This window comes from Uloborus diversus, chromosome 9, assembly GCF_026930045.1.
Source record: "Uloborus diversus isolate 005 chromosome 9, Udiv.v.3.1, whole genome shotgun sequence".
Taxonomy (NCBI): domain Eukaryota; kingdom Metazoa; phylum Arthropoda; class Arachnida; order Araneae; family Uloboridae; genus Uloborus; species Uloborus diversus.
Genome location: NC_072739.1, coordinates 57,945,462 through 57,965,568, shown reverse-complemented (window position 1 = coordinate 57,965,568; position 20,107 = coordinate 57,945,462). Strand labels below are relative to the sequence as shown.

Here is a 20,107-nt window from a genome sequence, read left to right as displayed (position 1 = left end):
ATATATTTTCAGTAAAATCCAATGGGGTGGTTTCCTTCAGTCAAAAGTACTACTTTTAGTCATTGAAATGGATAGAATGAGCAAAAAAAAAAAAAATAACATGGACCCAGAAAATACTTTCATTTTCCCAACGGTTTTTTTTTTTTTTAAATTAATTTTTTAAAATTTCCAGTTTTTCAAACAAGGCGTGGTCTTGATGACGTCACAAATGATGCACTTTGCCGCATCTTTCTACTACGTTTCCACGTTATAATAATCAAGCAGCGAATTAAAATTGCGCTCTACGCTTGCTATCAACCATATCGTTGCCAATGCACGTAAGTAAAGATGCGAATTAAATATTTTGCACTGTGAAAATGGCAACATTGAATGGCATTTCATCATTTGTGATGTCTTCGGCAGAAGCCGTAAACAATGAAAGCGTTTCGATTTAAGTAAATTTTAAAAAATATTAAACGTAAATAAATTTATCAAAAAATGGTCAGATCCAATGTTTTTAAGCATGCTGTTTCAGAAAAAAATACTTTTAAAATTTGGAAACGACCCCATTGTTCCATTTATTTTGAGGTAACGTAGTGAGTAGAAGGTGTCGCACTGATAGATTTTAAGATGGATTTTGAAAAAAAGAAAAGAAAGAAAGGACTGGGACAGAAAAGGGGAAAAAAAATTCTTTCTGGTGTTCACTTGCTATTTTTAAAGCAGGAGAAGTTGGTGAGAAGTATATTTATATTCCTAACTTTCCCGCTCTTATTTATGAACCTGTAACCCGACGTGTTTTGTGTCTGTTGATATTTTGTTTTGCAATGCATTCTTCATTACAGTAGATGGAATTTTAGAAACTAGATTCCCAAGTGTCAAATTTTAATGTGGGAAAGTAAAAAAAATATAGAGAAATTATTGAAGAGCAGTGGCAAAAATCAAACAAAACGCACCAATTACATTCTTGTGTGTTTTACTACCAGTTTTTTTTTTTTTTTTTTTTTTTTTTTTTTTTTTTTTTTTTTATGGAAGGATCAATTAGTAGCGAAATGAGAACCAGTGAAAAGAAAACTTTTTTTTTTGGAACGTTTAAATATGATACACCATCCAGCTACATCTGTACGTAGTCACCGTTGTTGTAACATAACACCAATTTTCCCAACCTTCGTCAGTGAATTCAGCCGCATGTTCTTAACACACAATTCTCTGCGCTGTTCTAAACCAAGCTTTTGTCCCCCGGGGTAGATTTTCATATGAACAAAAACATAGAAAACAGTAGGAGCCAAATCCGGACTAGCATAGTCTGACAGCATACATCATGAACAGCTGTACGTCTTTCGGTTTCAACACTATTTCCGCGCGCTGCTTAAAGATTTCCCATACATATTACTAAGTTATCGGTAAATTTCTGCTGCATTCCTCCGCCCCCCCCCCCCCCTTCTGTGTGCTGAAATCGAATGACAGCTCCTACAGATGAAATTTACTCTTCGCGGGTAATTCTATTGTTTGTATGTATTGTATGTTTCCGTATTCATTGCGCATTCAGAATGGACGAGTACGGTGAAATGCCGTTCCACAAACTTCACCGGAACTCAAATTTTGTTCGTTGTAATGGGATTTAAGCGATGTAATGGAAATTAAATTTAAACTAAAAATATAGGTTGTTCAAACGGATATTTTTTGTTTTGTTTGTTGTAACGGGATTTCACTGTATTTTTGACTCTAGTTTTTGTAAGGTAAGGTTTTTTCCCCCTCGCTCTCAGTATTTGTTGAGCCCCGTACTATAGCATGCAGGGGCAAATCCAGGATTTTTTTCTCACTACCTATTTTTGTGGAAGTACTGTATCAATAATCTATTTTTGTGAAAAAAATTTTTTATTAGCATTGTGTTTGGGATCTTTCAAAGGCACATTCTACTTTTTGTTAAGAAAATTAGAGCAATTTAAATGGTAGTTAGAAAGGTTCAAATGTCGTTTACTATTATTTCTAACGTTATTTTTCTTTGGGGGGGGGGAGGGCTAAGAGGTAGGAAAATTACCATTGTACATCAGCTCAATAGGCTTTGTACTGTGTACAATTCAGGAAATCATCCTCCCCCAAAACTGATGCTACGTTGCGTAAATGCAATTTAGCGAAAAACAGCTAAAAATGAGTTTATTACTATGAAAAAGTTGTTACCTAAGCGATTGTTCATATAAATCATCTTAGCATTTCGTTTTATGAGTAAACTGTGTTTTAAACAGAAAAACAAGTTTTCTATTTTAGAATACAGATTTTTGTAAAATTTTCGAATTTTTTAATATTGTTTCTAGAATGTGCCGATTTTCAAAGTTAGTTTTGTGAAGCTGCTGATTTTATAACTTGATTTTTGTGAAAGTACCGATTTTAAAATAAGATTTTTGTGAAGGTACCGAAAAACGGTAGTAAAATCAGCCTGTATTGGGCCCTGGCATGTGATATTTAAGAAAAGCATTTATAAGTTCGAATGCTTCATGCGTATTTCTTTAAAAAATTAATCTCCAGTGCTTAAAAATACAGCACACTTAAAAGCGAAATCTTTTTCTTTGTCCCTGAATTCCTGTTTTTTGTGAAACGTGACTCATTTAAAGAGTTCTAAAAGTGAAGAAAATTACAAGAGCTTTATTTTCCTTGTTTGAGAATTCCTGAGCTGGCGTTTTTTATTCAACAGGAAACTGCTGTTTTTCATTCTGTGAAGGGATATTTTGTTTGGAGCACTTTGGAAATGAGCTCCTTAAGTTAGTCATGTTCCTTCCCCCCATAAAATAAGCTTGAAAGTTCCGTTATTGTTGGAGCGTTGAGGATTGATGTATGGTATTTTTGCTGTAAATGCTCTTGTTAAACCTCGTTTTTAGGCTATAAAGATAACAGAAAATAGGTTGTTTTTACATTATGTTAAAATATACGCTAGGATGGAGACTAGGGATGTACCGAATACCATATTTTGCCAAATACCGAATATTCGGTTAAATTTCTAAGTGAACACGCGGCCGAATACCGGATATTTTGTTTAACAAATTTTAATATTTGTATTTTTGCAAAACGCCAACTTTGAAATGAAATTGTTTGTCTGTTTTGGTTGGTTAGTTGCAGGATTCGCCGATATGTATCATGATATACATCACTATATATATCCGATATGTATTTTGAAAATATTTTGATATTTATTTTTTCAACTACAGTATTTTTTTTTTTTTTTAAAGTTAAATTAATCATAGTATTATTGTTCATTGATCATTAAAAATAACCAAAAAGTTATGTGCAAAATTTTTATCATGTATTAATACATCATTAATGTTAGAAAGTAATAATATTCATAAAAGTATTATTAATGTAACAATTTTAATTCGTATTAAAAGTGCCTAATTAAATATATGTATCGCAAGCGCAAAACCCACAAGTATTATTTTCATATTTATTTATTTTCTGTATTCGTTTGAAACTGGAATTTCCAACTAATTTTAGTTGTGAGAAAACATGAGGAATATGTTTTTTGCAAGGAAAAACATTGCTAAATGAAAAATCACAAGAGAGGAGAGGGGGGAACACTTTTAGCTATTGTTCTATTTTGATGTGTTTTGATCAGGACTGTGGAGTCGGAGGGAAAATGGCCGACTCCGGGGAGTTTAGGGCCTTCAACTTCGACACCTTTACCCCAAAATCAGTCCGACTCCGCGAGCACTGGCAGAGTTGCGGACTTTGAAGGAAAATGAGACTCCGACTTTTGGAATTTTAGACCTTCGATTCCCGACTCTGAATCTTGGAATTTTAGACCTGTGATTCCCGACTCTGAATCTTGGAATTTTAAACCTTCAACTCCCGGCAATGAATCTTGGAATTTTAAACCTTCGACCCCCGACTCCGACTCTAGACCTTCGATTCCTGACTCCGACTTCTTTACCCCCAAAATCAGCCCGACCCCGTAGCCTCGGTTTAATAAGGGGCGGGAGGGGGAACTGTTGCACATCGTGTTCGGGTGTCACCTTCGAACTGACAGCACCCAGGGCGGCCCACACCCACATAGCCACGCCACTGCTAAAAGTACCTTTTAATCAATGTGGATTACTTTCAGCCCACGATATTTAGGTTGCCAACCCTTGATAATTTTTCATTACGAAATAATGTTTTCGAAAGAGGGCGGGAGGGCAGGGGTGCCCACTCATTTGGGGGGGGAAGGGCTCTTGCTTTTTTGGGGTGGGTGTCCGCGATATTTAGGGGGGGTGCACCCTAGCTCTTAGGGGGGTGGCATTCTTAACTTGTAAAGGGACACGTGTATCGGATTTCTTTGTAATCAAGCATTATTTATCAGTTGCATGACTCATGCGTAATCCACGTGTTCTTGTGTAATTCGAAGCCGCAGACCGATGTTTGATAAGAAGGAGAAAATCCCGTCCGGTTGCGATCGACGCTACTGAAGAAGATGGAATATCTGGGTTGCGGAGTTATTTGCGGAGGTGACGCAGAGCAGTGTCTGTCGTTGAATCGAGTTCCAAGGCCAATACGTAACCTTTAAATAAATAGACTAAGCGAGAGGTTGTGTAGTGTGACATTTCGTACGTGCTATATGCATTTGGCTTTGTTTATTTATCTGTATAGTATTTTCTTCATTTCGGATAAAGTGGACGCCGGTTAATTGAAATAGTGGTTTATTGAATCAGCCGCTTTAATGAATCAAATCGTATAAGCAGAACAAATTTCACCTTTGATTTAGAAAAAACGTGATTCATATAAGCGGCAGCCACTGTAAATGTTTCTCGGTGATTTGTAAATGAATTCGAACAACAAACAGAATCGGAAGCAAAATGCTACACATTTTTTGAGATGTACTATAAAAAATGGCGTGCAAGTGGAAAAAAGAGCGACGATATTGACAAAAAGAGTAAGGTCTTGCACATGGGCGCCCTGAAGTTAAATTTTTGGAAAGGCGAGAATTCTCAGTTTGCCGAATGGAACTAAAAATTTTGCCGAATGATGATAATTATGCGAATAAAACTCCAAATTTCGCCGAATGTTGATAGTTTTGCGGAAAAGAACTCCAAGTTTTGCTGAATGATGATAATTTTTCCGAATCCTCAGACACAAATCACCGAATAAAGAACTTTTGGGGAGGTCACAGTGACCTCCCATCGGGGCACACCTAGTCTTGAATTTAAACATAGTTGTCTAAGCAATAATTGTTCAATGTAAATTAAAATGTCCGCGTAGAAATACATGAAAAGAAAATGTGTTTATTACTGTTGAATTCGACTTTATCAGTGGTAAGTATCACAATATAGCGTACATTGCAATCTACATTATTAAAAATGAAGATCAATGTTTCTCAAAGAGATTGGGTCAATCTAGCAGAAATGATGTTGCTACCATCTTATTTGTGCGAAGTTTCACCAATGTATTGGTAATTTTACAAACAGCAATATATTAGTGAAACGTTGAATTAATTTCATGGTAAGAAGATTGAACCGGCGTTGAAGTTTTTCCGAGCAAAATGTTGTTTGCAAAAAGCTGAAAAACGTTAACCGAAATCTTGGTGAAACGTTGAACCTTTGTTTTTTATTGCGTGTGTCTGAATTATATATATTGTTAAACAATGATGGGTGCATATAAAAAGAAACATTTTTTTTTAAAAGCAGGATTAAATGTCGTTACTTTTTTAACATTTAAATTTATTTGCCGCCAAGGCGGGTAGATTAGTAGCTATCGGTGCCCTGCTGGACCTCGCCGCCTTCGGCAGGTTGGTGTACACCATTTTCGTAAGTGTACTTTGGGGGCTTCGACGCCGCTTTCTTGCTGCCTGGAAGTATAGACCTCGCTGCTTACGGCGCTCGACCCGCCTGCAGTACCCTATTTGCTGGAAATACTGCAGGAGTACTTTTGGGACCTCGCCCCGTGCTTACGCCCTGAGACAGCTTAAGCAAGTGAAAGAATTTAAATTGACGTTTATGCGACAAAAATTACAGTCTTTTAAAGGACTGTAGGAAAAGAAGAAAACATCATCGCATGAAAAACGCGCTTTACGGGGGGAGGGGGTGACAATTCCGTTCATCGTTAAAATTAATTCATGTCAAATAAGAAATCCAGCATTGTACCTCGTAACTTGCAAAATAGTTAACGCACACACATTACGGAGAATATAAGGATTTTTTTTTTTCCTTCGGGAGATTTCCAATCAAATGCTCAGGACACTGCAATATTTTCTAATTCAGTGAATTTCTTTTACGCTTTTTTAAAATTATTAACACGCCTTCAAGAGCAATAGCTGCGTTTATTTCAAAGGACCCAAAAGAAACGTGATCATATGTTTGAGTTCATCTTAATCTTATACAATTGTAGTTTTCGTAATACAGTTCTGAAGAAAACTTGTTTACGGTAAGTGTTCCGCTTATCATAAAAAAGCTTTGTACCTAATCAATACACCTATTTCTCACCAATCTATTGTGTAATCGTTTTCCCTCTAATAAAAGCCGTGCTTCCGTATATTTCTGAATAATTTAAGAGAAAAAAACAGCTCGATTGACATTGGGAAGAGTGCCAGAGTTGCGGAACTGCGTTTCATTGTTTGAAAAAGCTGGTCTTATTTCTAGGTAATTTCTTGTTCAGTTTTTTTTTTTAATGCTGGGAAGTTTGTTTATGTCTGCCATGATGATGAAATTAGGCTTTTGCTCTGTTTGTTAATGCTTTGATGGTTGCGAATGTTGAGAAAGAACAGCTGGGCGACGGACTTAGAAGCACACGGCACGTCTTAAACGGGCATTCCAATATCTAGGGCCCGAGGCGTTCCGAACTTAAATTTTTGGGAGGGCAGACTTTCTCAATTTGCCGAATAAAACTCAAAATTTCTCCGAATAATGATAATTTTTCCGAACAAAACTCCAAATTTTGCCGAATGACAATAATTTTTTGCCGAAAAAAACTCCAAATTTTGCCGAATGAAACTCCAGATTTCACCGAATCATGATAATTTTGCCGAATTATCAGACGAAATTGCTGAATAAAAACGTTTTTGGGAGGTCACAGTTTCCTTCCGTGACTGCCCATCGAGGCGACCCTGTCTAAGGCTCCGGCTCCCCTGTATCTTTTTTTTTTTATTCATATCACGTTGGAGCTAAAATTTCTCTTTTTTTAAACATTTTTTTGGTGGAGCGAGTTAGTACTTCTTTTAATGAATTTAATGTGATTTTTTTTTCAGGGGCTATCCATAAAAAAATGTCACACTTTTTTTCAACTGACGTCACCTCTTTCTACCCCTCTGTCACAAAGTATCACAACCTTGTCCCCTTCTCTTTAGTCACATGTTACTCTGTTTGTCATTGGCATTTGGTGTCACACTTCTTTTTGCTCCCTCTCTCTCCCATGTCACAAACTCACAATTTCAGGAACCCTCTCCCTCCTAAAATAGTGACATTATTTGTGAATGCCCCCTTCTCGCCTGCCATAGAGGAAGTGAAATGATCTACAAAATTCACTTTGTTTAAATCATTGTTTTAGTCGAAATTATATACAAATTAAATTAAAATTATGATTAATTTAAAATTTTGGCTTCCGCAGTACTCTTGTATTTGTAAGTTTACATGTTAGGCAATGGCTGTTACTTTTTATCCGTTTTGTTTCTCTCTGGCTCTTACTCATTTTCTCTCTTATCTTTTCTTTTAAGTTCCTACATTTTATAAATACATTTACATTTTTTCACACTTTGACTTTTTTTTTTCTCTTTTTTCCCCATTCCCTCTCTTCTTTCGTTGTTCGGAGATAAAATCAACTTTCATAAAAATGGGGAAAGAAAAAAAAAATGTATAAATGTCTTGTTTGGTGACGGATTACATTCTTGTGTGTTCCGACGCTTTAACTGGTGCATTTCGGGGCAAATGCTCAAAATTATTCCAGAAATAAGCCTTAATAATCGCTCAACTCCAAGCCATGATTTTTTTTTCTTTTTAATCCAATTCTTTGTCTAACTGTTAACATTAGTCCCTTTGGAAAGTCATATAAGTTTTTTTTCTAATGTATTCAGTAATCAGAACATGCTACGAGACTTTAAAATTCGGCAATGAGCAGTTATATATTCGGGGGGAAATATTTTCTTGGTGGAACAATTATTGTACAATTGAAAATGATTCAGTATAGATTACAAGTTCTTCAACATATTTGTTATTCAGGTATTCGTTTGATATTGATGAATTTTCCTCTAAAATTTGATGCATCTCCTGCATTTTTTACCCGTGTTCATATGGACCTCAAGCCTGTTTTGAAATGTGCCCCCTAGAGGGGGGCACATATGAGCAACTAAAGACGTTTTTTAAAAATACCACAAAGTAAAGAAATATTTTTAAAAAAATTCATGACACAAAGAAAAGTTGATTCAATCGTGGGGACACAGTTGTCCACATGTGCTCCCTTTCCCCCTATATATTGCAAATGTTGAACTTTAAAAAATAAATGTCAAAATGCCGAGATATTTTCAAAATAATTATCGGATATATATAGTGATACATATCATGATATATATCGACCCTGCTACAAATGCATTAATTTATTAAAATCTACAAAATTAAGAATTTAATCAAAAGTATGATTGAATCAAAAATGGTACTTTTGATCATGTGTTTCTGTTACGTCTCTTGTTGAAGTTTATATCAAAGAATAAATTTTATTCAGTATAAGAGTTATTTACATTCTGGAATGGACAAAGGTGTAAAAAAATTAGGACTTTTTGAATTAAAAAAAAAATATATATGTATTTGGGTGGAGTGTGAGGAGGAGAAGGGGTTTAACTGAAAGAAGATGTATGTAATAAGGTCAAGAGAAGGAGTAGAGGGAAGAGTTTTCATTAGATATTCTTAGTTTCCTTATTTTTTGGAGAGAGGTTGAAATTTCGGGAGAGGATTGGTCCCGACGCGACGGTCCCCACGGCCTGATTCTAACTCCAGCACACACACAAAAAATAAATAAATAAATAAATAAATAAATAATAAAAAAAGGGAAATCTATTAATAATAAAAACTATATTAATATTTATTATCCATAGATTGAACTGTTAATGCAAACACGTAAAATAAAATAAGGGTTAAAATATTAATGAAAAAAACATCTTTACTCCTTAAACTGAAACATTCGAAACATTTTTAAAAATCATAGGATTTATTTATTTATTTATTTAATATTATTATTTTATTCAATTCATTCTAAGAAATCTACAAAGTGTTTTTTTTACCGGCGGAAAAAAAAAAACTTTGCCAGGCCCTTTTTTTAAAAAAATTATTTGGTTGTTATGCAGTTTTAATGTATTTTACAAAATAATATTAATATTTAAGCTTAATGGACATTTTATTCTTTATGATTTACGTTGTATTCAATTGTCGTCCTGAATTTTTTCTTTTTTTGTGAATGTTCTTTTCCCATTATGGGAAAAAGAAAGTTTTCGAAGACGTCTGTTTTGGCGTGGTAAATTCCTTGCTATTGATTTATCCGATTCACAAATTTGTCGCATCGATTATTTGCCATCACAACTACTAGATGGCGCCACTATACTTAATGTTTACATTCTCGTTCTTGAGTAATGCGCAACTTTTCTCTAAATAATTTATAGAAATATAGTTTGAAAGTAAGGAATTTTTCTAAATCCCAGTGTCTATTGTTATTTGGTAATTCTCGACTTGTATATTCCTTTTGAAATGCATTGTTCTCAAAAGATTCCTCCTCGATCTTGTGATACATTTGCTGCGTTGCCTCCTGGCACGCAAGACGATTGTATTATTTTCGGAAAAAATTCTGATCGGCCAGGTGATGAAGTTCAGGAGGTTGTCTATTTCCCGGCATGTGATTACCGCACCCCTTCAAAACTGAAATGCACATACATTGAAATAGATCAGGTACAACACACTCATGCTGTAGTGCTCAGTAAACCTTCTTGGATGTGGGGAGCTGAGATGGGTGCCAATGAGCACAGCGTATGCATTGGCAATGAGGCTGTGTGGACAAAATTGAACGATGAAAATGATGCTATTGAAAAGTTACTTGGAATGGATCTTTTGCGCCTTGGTCTTGAAAGGGGTTCCACTGCCCTTGAGGCGTTAAAGGTCATTGTGTCACTTCTGAAAGAGTATGGAATGGGAGGAAATTGTTCAGACAGTTTGAGTGATTTTACCTATCACAATAGTTTTTTAATTGCTGATCCTAATGAAGTGTGGGTTCTTGAATGTGCGGGGCCAATTTGGGCTGCAGAAAAAGTCACTGATGGCGTTAGAAACATTTCTAATGAATTGTCTATTGGTGCAAAAATTGACCTTCAGTGTGAGAATTTAGAAGAATATGCCAAAGATAATGGACTTTGGGACCCCAGTAAAGGTCCTCTTAATTTCAGGAAAGTTTTTGGCCTTGATGAGGATGAATATGGAAGCCATCGATATAAGTGTGGCAAAAGATTGTTGACCAATTTTTCAAAAAATGGACAATTTATGCCCGCGGATATGTTTAAAGTATTGCGTGACAAACCAAGTGGCATATGCATGTCTTCAGGCTCATTTGTTTCTACAGGAAGCCAAGTTTCTGTGCTGCGGAAGCCAGAAACAAAGAAACCATCCTGTCACTGGTTTACAGCAACTCCTGATCCGGCTCGATCTATCTTCAAGCCCTTTATTTTTACTGATAAAATAGACTATCCTCACCAAGTGATATCTCCTGAGGCCCGAGATCGAAGATATGAATTGTATAAAAATCATTCGAACATTTTAAAGTTCAAAAAAATTGATATGGATGTACTGCGTACCAAAATGAAAGATTTGGAAGCTGCTTATGTTGACCGTGCTCATACTTTAGTGTCCAATTTTGAGTCGATGAAAGATGAAGCATCAAAATTATTCAAATTGGCAGTTGAGGAGGAATTGCTCTTGTACCCATCTTAGGAAATAAAAGATAAAATGATAGATGAAGTAGATAAAAAAATATAATAATAGTTCAGTATGACTCTCTTTTTGTTATCTTGAGAAATTGTTATTAGTACATAGTCAGGAAAGAAAACATGTGACACTTTCTTTAATAAAATTAATTAAATTGACATTGATGTAATACAACCCAATAGACAACTTATTATTTACTATAGTACAGTAGCACCAGTGCTAAAAGTAATAGTTTAAATTAAGGCTCCTAGGATAAATTTCTAGGCGTCAAAAGGAACAATTGACCACTAATGAGATGGAGAGGCAAATATCTGTATTACATGCCGAAAAGGATGCATCTTTTAGTTTTCAGGGTTGCAAACTTTTGAAAAAGTACAAAAATTCACAAATCACATTGAAATGAATGAAGCAAGTACATCAAATTTATCCATATCTCCCTCTTTCAAATAGACTTGTCTTAGCTAAAGTCTCTATATAGGGACTTTAGTCTTAGCCATTTGCCAATTCCTAACCATCCGTGGGCAGACAATAAGTCCTGCTTTCTATGAATCAAACTGTAAAAGCACTTATTTTTGTGAGCCATAATTTTTGCAAAAATGAAAATGTAGATGATTTTGTTTGTTGAAATTTTCGCAAATTTTGTATGAACTGAACCAAAAGTTAAAACAATTTGCAATAGCTATGCTGTCGTGAAAATTCAAACCTCATGAAAATAAGAGCTTTTACGGTACACGTATATCATTAAAAAATTTTATGAATCAGAAATGCTACATATTGGCAATAGCCTTTAAAAAAAAAAAGGCATCAGCAAAGAGTTTGAAGGAAAGGCTTTGATCTATACAGTAGGTACTATATGGTTGTGGGGTTGAAAATTCGGGTGCCAAATTTTAAATTCGTGATCTCAAAATTTCACTGATGATCACTTATTTCTAACAATGTAATTGTGTAGCACATATTACATTGGCTAAAACAGGGGTTGGATTCACAAAGGAAGTACTTGAATTCCCTGCTTGAAAATAGTCTGGTCATTAAGTAGCTCTTGAAAGATTTGCCAAAACATGTGTAACATCAGCATTGACATAGTGATATTAATGCTGCTTTGTCTTCACTGTCAGTTGCTTCTTGCCAAGTTTAATAAATTTTGAAATTGTGTTGTTTTAGTAGAATAAAACTAAGTAATCGTTTGAAATATATCATAGCACATTCAATGCAAAATTTTAAACCTTTGGGAATACAAGAAAAGTTAAAGTGCTAAAATAAGATTGTAACTTTTTCACTGTCCCAAAAGTTTGATTCCTTCCACACATTAAGCATGTCGGAGAGTCGCAACTCAATTTTACAATTTAAATTTTAGCCCCCTGATGTCTATATAAACATTATATAGGATTATTTTGCTTACATATTTCACTTAGCTAATTGTCATATCTTCATGCTGATCTAAGTGAATCTCGAAAATATGTATAAAAAGTAATTAAAAGATTATGTTTAGCAATATTGTCTTTTATTTCCATCTGTTTACCTCAAATGTAACTTTTTTTTCGTCTTTTCCTATTTTTTCTTTCTTAGGGAAATAGTGATTTTGCCAGACATTGTCTATCTAATGTGCTGCAGTCCCTTTACCAGATATGATGTCTTTTACATTTGGTTTTAGTTATGTTATTTTTTTATGCAATAGAGTTGTTTCCTTCAGTCAAAAGTAGTACTTTTTGTCACTGAAATTGATAGAATAAGCAAAAAAAAAACATGGACCCAGAAAATACTTTCATTTTCCCAACAGTTATTTTTAATTAATTTTTTTAAATGTCCGATTTTTCAAACAAGGCGTGATCTTGATGACACCATAAATGTTGCTCTTTGGCGCATCTTTCCATCGCGTTTCCACGTTATGATAATCAAGAAGCGAATTAAAATTGCGCTCTACACTTGCTATCAACCATATCGTTGCCAATACACGTGAGTAAAGATGCGAATTAAATACTTTGTTCTGTGAATGACAACACTGAATGGTATTTCATCATTTGTGATGTCATCGGCAGAAGTATAAACAATGAAAGCGCACTGATTTAAGTAATTTTTAAAAAATATTAAACATCATTTAAAAAATGGTCTTGAGAAAAAAATACTTTTAAAATTTTGGAAACGACCCCATTGCTGCCCCCCCCCCCCAAAATATTATAATTATCTTTCACAGATCTTTTCTTAAGAAATATTTAAGCAAATAAAAATGTTCTTTGCAACAATTCTGTTTAAATATCCAGTAATAACATTTTACTTAAAAGATAAATAAAAAAAATTTTAATATGGAAATTATTTATGTATTGCTATGAAGGAATCAAGCTGGCAAAATATATACATTTTAGTATACTTATGCGTTGAAGAGCTATTTTCCTTTAAATATTGGCCTAGCTCATTTAAAATTCTATTAGTGAATTTATTATTGTTTTGTGCAGTACCAGCAAGGGAAAACAAAGCACTTTATGACTGTAATATTTTCCTAATATTTCCCATGGTTAAAGAGTAGAAATCAAATGTTTAATAGATAAGATATACTTTTTCTTGTAGCTTTTTCTGTGGTATTAAAAAGAAAAAAAACGTTTTTGACTATTAAAGTTTTTAACAAAAAGTAACACTAAGTTTTCTAGCATAGAAGTGTTTCACGAAATGAAAAAAAAAAAAAATTCCGTCTACTTTTAAAAGAATTAGCAAATTATTGTTTCAAAAAAAGCTTCAATTTTGGTTTTGCAATCCTAAAGTTTATCACTTATGGGTAAAAAAGACTACTGAAGTGATGTGTTTTTAATTTTTCAGTTTTCAACACGCATTGTTTGCAGTGAAAATTTCTTCTGAGAATTTTTTAAAATAATGTTGAAACTGTTTCGAGTTTCTTTCCCCCCCCCCTCAAATTTAAGTCTTTTGACATGCGAAAAGACAAATTTTGCTGAAGTGCCTTAGTTGCATCTTAGTTATATAGATGGCAGTAGTAGTAACGACCTCCTAAGCTGCGATGGAAAAGGATTTTTTTCTGTTGTGAATTCAACTTTTACCAGATGATTCTCCAAATTGTATCGAATGATAAAATAAATGAACAAAAATAATATGCTTGTGCATACATACGTACACCTTATAAGAAGAGATTATAGGCATTAATTAAAAAAAAAAAAAAAAGATGAATAATAACGGCAGTACTCGCATTTTAAAATTGTTTTGACAAACTTTGTGCCAAAAAACTTACCCAAATTTCTTTGTGAAATCTAAATGTAAACATTATAAAATCTGCATTATATTGTACAAAAAAAAAAAAAAACGGGTAAAAAAGGCTATTTTAGCAAATTTATGAACGAAATTAAAATTGCCAAAATATACACCATGAAAATCTGTCCCCAATACGCTTAGCCATAACATAATGCTTCATCATAAGCAGGCCCGTCATTGGGGGGGGTTGGGGGGGGGGGCGGAAAGGTCAAGGGACTCCAACCCCTGGATTTTTAAAACAATAAGTGCGAAAAAATAACAGCAATCGACGAACTCGGGTAGTTTTTTTTTTTGCTTAGCAAGGTTTAACAGTTTTGGTTTTAAAACAAACTAATTGTTGCCAGTAAGCAAGGACGGTTTTGCGTCCTTGCAGTAAAAAAAATCTATATGAATTACATTTCACTTTGTTTTAAATGTATTATTATTACAACACATGAAATCAGAGAATTAAGGAACAAGAAACAAATTAATTTCAGGTACCTAGATGAGGTTGGAATGCAATAATACAAGTCACTTTTCAGTGCGCTGTGTATACTTTTACAGTATCGGCGAGAAAAGTAGCATAAAATACTTTTGATGCACAATGAATTTCGATTATCTGACTGCTTCCATCATCAAAGTCAAAGTTTTTATGCGGAAAGCCGATCATAAAAAAATATTTAAAATAAAAATGTAAATATTATAAATTTATGAATGCATTGTAAAATGTAAGAAATTTCAAAATTTTTCAATTTTTCCCGATTGAAAATTAACCGGTCTGGATTAAAAAAAAATATAATTTGAATTTTGACATCTTGAATTCAAATTATGTTTTTCAATCACGAGTGTGTGTATGTAGGCGTGTGTGTTTGTGTGTTGGGGGTATGTGTGTTTGTGTGTAAGGGGTATGTGTATGTGTGTGCAGGCATGTGTGTTTGTGTCTGTTGTGTTTATGTGTGTGTGTATGTGTTCGTGTGTGTGTGCAGTTGTGTGTGTATGCGCGTGTGTGTAGGACATGGATGCAATTTGCAGACGGCTTTCGCTGTAGGTGCAGCATCGTGAGGACCCGGTCGACGGTGGTGCTGCAGAGGGTGGCGGTGGGAAAATAAAATGATAGGAACGTCAAAAACAGCCAAATGAGAACAATAAGCAATCGTGATTGCTCAAAAAATAAAATAAAATAAAATAAAAATAATTCGGGCTTTTTTTTCTGGCAGTGCCAATATCTACACGCATCAAATGAAAATAGTGTACTGAATTTCTTACAAACATTTCCACTAATTGATACTATTGATACATTAATTTTGTTTTGTGTCTATACTTATAGTGTTAATAAGAAAGCTCGCAAATAATATGAAGGAAATTAAATTACCTTATGGATTAAAATGATCAAAATTTGTGTTTATACTTTGGTAGTAGAGACAGCGCGACGCTGCGATGTCCGTCCCTGATTTTTGAGGAGGTCCGCAGACTATTTCTGAATTGGAAAGAAATATTTTTTATTATTCCCAACTTTAAAGCAGAAAAATCCAATCCTGATTAAAAAAAAAAACTCAATCGATATGCAGGAGTCCTTAGTGGCTTTGAGGTCAAAAGCACTTGTTCCGTCAGCAATTTTTGGTTCAGTTTTCTATTTTATATCTAAGCATTTTAGCCTTCGTTTTACTCGTAATTTTTCAACCGACTTCAAAAAGGAGGCGGTTATCAATTCATACCGTATGTATTTTTTTTTTTTTTTGTTTGTCCACTCATAGCGTCTCACCTAGTGAACCGATTTTGATGATTCTTTTTTGAATGGATAGGGGATGGCTCAACTTAGGTCCCTTACTTTGTTTGACCAAATTTGTTCTTTAGAAAAAAAGTTATGGGCAAAAAACAGTAAATTTTATGCAATTTCCCTATTAAATGATTTTGTAGCGAAGTTCGTAATTGTCATCTGCGGATAACGGTGGCTCAGTGGTAGAATTCTCGCCTCCCACACGAGCGACCAGGGTTCAAATCCCGACTAGGACAAAGTTAATTTTACTAAAATTTCGTTTCTACTGTTTCCCGTATTTTCTCGAATCTTCTATTAATTTCTGTATCTTTCCAAGTCTGGAAAGTTCCAGCAATTTCTCAAGTTGTATATAAGAAGATGTAACGTTCATTTGTAGTTCTGAATAAAGATCTCTAGTTGAGACTAACGAGTATTCGCTTTATTTGACTTTCACATTGTCTTCGCTATCTTCATCTACGTGACAATAGGAAACTCATTGTTATAAAAGTTTGGTGCCATATGACAGTAACATTAATAGTAATTGTAATGATAATTTTGAATGAAGGCTTATCTGAAGCAAGCATCAAATTTCTTCAAGGGATATTTCGATAATGGGGAATCTGGCGCTGTCGTCTCATTTTTTGGCGTAAATAATTTTATTTTAGTAACCCTGCTGATTTATAGTAACCCTATGTGAATTATCAAAATCTTCCTTTCTTCAGTGCTATTGCTCCATAGTAGGGGTAAACCTAACCTGGAAGCGAGGTGATGCAGTGATTAGGATCTGTTTAGCCTTCACAAGCTACCATTAGGTTTGACTCAACTACTCTGTAGTATTTTTATCGTTATCATCTATGCCGATAACAGATGATGGGGGCTAAGTAAGAAAATACAGGATTGCATCATGAGCAACTTAGATGCTGTGGAATGTAAATTAGTTAGGAAAAACGTAATACTTAAATGATTATAATTAAATTAACTACGCATGATTTCCAGAGAGGAACAAAGATAAATTTTTAGTGCCAATCGCTTAAAGTTTAACGCGTGTCAATAGTTTTTTTTTTTTTAGTATGGAGCATTTTTAAGAAAAAATTGTGAAGTTTCGTGATGGTAACTTCTTATTATTTCTGAAATACTTACATTTACACTAAAAAGAATAAAATAAAAAAAAATTTGAAACAAAATAGAACCGACTTCAAAATTGCTCTAAAAAGTGAAAAATAATTTTATTCTTTAAACACCATCGATAATGCTTTTAAACATAATTTTTGAAGTTGGCGCAAAAACGATAGATAAAATCATTCACAGCCATATCTCAAATGCAACTATAAATTTAACCAGGACCAGTTTCTTCACTATCACATACATTATGCATTGATGACAGCATATTTGAATAGCGATATATATGTTTCGTTCGTAACTTTGGATGCTTTTCTGAAAAAAAATATGAACGAAGCATGGTTACACTGGATTTTGCGTTTTGTTTTTGCGCCAACTTCAAAAATTATGTTTAAAAGCATTATCGATGCTGTTTAAAGAATAAAATTATTTTTCACTTTTTAGAGCAATTTTGAAGTCGGTTCTATTTTGTTTCAAATTTTTTTTTATTAATGTAGCATTTTAGTTTCAATCATTCCTTTTCACTGATTCATAGTAAGTGTAACGGCTATTCGAATGCTGGTCTGCCTTGCAGACTACTTTTGGGTTTTTAAACCTCTTTCGCAGACTACTGAAAAAAATTCTGCTACTGGGTTGTTTCCATGTAGGATACTCAACATAAAAACTATTTAAACAAGAATTGTATTGGAATGTAAGTATTATAAGTTTTTGAATATGTACATTATTTTGTGTTAGAAATTTCAAATTTCCAATTTTTTTTTGTGTGGAAAAAAGTATTTTCGGAAAAGGGATCTCTCTCTCTCTCTCTCTCTACCCCCTCCCCCCAAGTTTCCGGATTTTTTTTTTCCCGAGCATGCCCATTTTTATTCCTCAGTTCTCACCATATTTCACGTAGCAGTTGTGAATATCCGCAAGCATGCGTCAAACAATTGTAGTCAAAACATCCATTATTATTATTTATTATCTTTTTTTTTTTTTTCGTTTATAAGAGTTAATGACGTGGCACCTCTTTAGTTTACTCAGAAAGAGGAATTGTTTTTCCTGTGCACTTGGAAATCAATTTGCATTGAGCAGACTGTCAGCTCATCTAGCGGAAGGAGAAAAAGCAAAAGTAATCAATAGCTTGTTTAGAGTCAAGTGCGCTCGCTCCATAAAAATGCTAAAATTTTTTATCGCTCTTGAAAAATCGCCACTCAGCATCCTCTTCCGTTATTACGTCATCTTTGTTTTCTGCATGTACGGTCGTTGTTCAGTCAGTTCAACTATCGGATTTTAATCATAACGGCCGGCTTTTTTGATTAGTGTCTCATAAAGAAAGTGCGCGTATTGGATTAAAAGAAAGCTAAAAAACATTCATCGATGGCTGACTCAGGTATGGTAATTTTCTTGCACTTTTATTACCCTAAGCAGAAGTTTGAAAAAAATTTTTTTCTTCCCACTCTATATCTGTATCGTTCGAAATAAATACTAATTCAGCAAAACAAAAAATAAATAAAAGTAAAATAAAGAAGAAAAGTATTTGACTTTAACTGGCCCGTCATTTGGTGGTGGGGGGGAGTGGGGGATAATTGCGCTTTGGCTTTGAGAAATTAGTGATGTATTTACAAGTGAGTGGGCATGAGGTTTGTTGTTTTTCTGTATAATTTGTGTTGAGTGCATACACTTTGCCCCCTCCCCTCCTACCAGGAAAAATTCGCAATAACGGGCCTTGGTCTCTGCCTTTTTTTTTTTTTGATTACTATACATCTTTGTATAGTTATTATCGAGATAATATTTTTTGGATGAGAAATTTTGCCTGTGAATTTAACCTTGAGGCGATAACCTTAATCACAACTTGTACATGCTTAAAAAAAACAAAAAAGGTTTGGAAAAAAAAAACATCAAATGAAAAAGTTGAAGTTTTTTTCCTCTGTAAACTCATATGAAAAGTGAACATACTGATTTTTATATAATTTTACAAGAAAGAAAGTTGTCAAGGAAAAATTTATAGCTGTCTGGTTTTGAGATACCATCTTTATGCAAAGAGTAGTGAAACCTTTTTTTAAAAATCTATCTGTCCTTTAAAAGAAAATTAAATTTAAATGAAAAAAAAAAGTTTGAGTTAAATTTTGTTTTTCCTTCATTCAACTCTCATTTAATAGTCTCTCTCTCTCTCTCTCTCTTTTTTTTTTGTGACCTAATTCCCCTATTTTTATGTATTTATAGTGCACTATTATACCTTGAATTATTTATACATTTGTATTAAATTTATTTTACATCAATTTGATGAAAGTTTTACGATTATTTTTTTATGTTTTAAATAAAATGGTTAAGTAGTCTTCCAAACTATAAAATTTCATATTTAATAAAGGTTAGAAGTACTAATTAATTAATAACTGGTTTCTTTAATCCTTCATAAAAAATATAAAAATCTGATTTAATTTTTTAAAAAATAGACTTTTTTCTTCAAATTAAAAAAAAAAAACATTCTTTTGCACCCTATAAAGTTATTTAATAATCAACTTAAATCCTTCGCACGTTGTTGCTTTGAGTTTTATCTACTTTTTCTTTATACACTACTATAGTGCTACTTTTGTATACTTTTTCATTATTAAAATAAAATCATGTTCATTTAAAAAAAATAATTGATCAATTGAGTGTCAGTGATTTATTTATTTTGATTTTACTTTGCCTTACTGGTGTAAAACACTTATTTCTTACAATTTAAACATACATATTACAGGGGCGACCCCCCAAGCGTATGACACCCCCATCCAAAACGAGACCAAAAACCTGTGAAATAACCGCCACCCTCTAATAATTTTAATGGCGTAGTCTGCGCCATAAACCCTCCATCGTAGTCCCCCCCCCATACTAACAAACAAAAATATTTGCAAACTAACAAAAAGTTCTGCTTTGCTTTGTATTGTTTGTTGCGACTAGAGCATTTTGGCTCAAATTTGTAAACGCGTGCAAAGATCCAGTTCAATGCTAATCATTTCGAGTTTTAACATAGATGTGTGTATGTTTCCTCTTTCAGAAATTTGTACTTAGATGCAGTTGCCTAGTTTTCAGCGCTTTTAATGTCGTATAGGATTAATATGTTTTGATCATTGCAACTGAAACAAAGAGT

General features: G+C 33.7%; 2 protein-coding genes across 2 annotated transcripts in view; both read left to right on the top strand.

The window, feature by feature from the left end:
- The window catches only part of LOC129230235 (paxillin-like), a 90,834-nt gene that overhangs the window by 21,182 nt on the left and 49,545 nt on the right, over positions 1-20,107 (top strand). The gene's annotated exons all lie outside the window — the stretch shown is intronic.
- On the top strand, positions 9,610-11,005 carry LOC129229238 (secernin-3-like). The gene has a single exon (XM_054863503.1). It carries the CDS (start codon positions 9,666-9,668, stop codon positions 10,893-10,895), a length of 1,230 nt encoding a protein of 409 aa, XP_054719478.1. The 5' UTR covers positions 9,610-9,665; the 3' UTR covers positions 10,896-11,005.

Bases quoted from the DNA above. Each gene is read 5' to 3' on its own strand.
- LOC129229238 (XM_054863503.1), top strand. From the start codon at position 9,666: ATGCATTGTTCTCAAAAGATTCCTCCTCGATCTTGTGATACATTTGCT.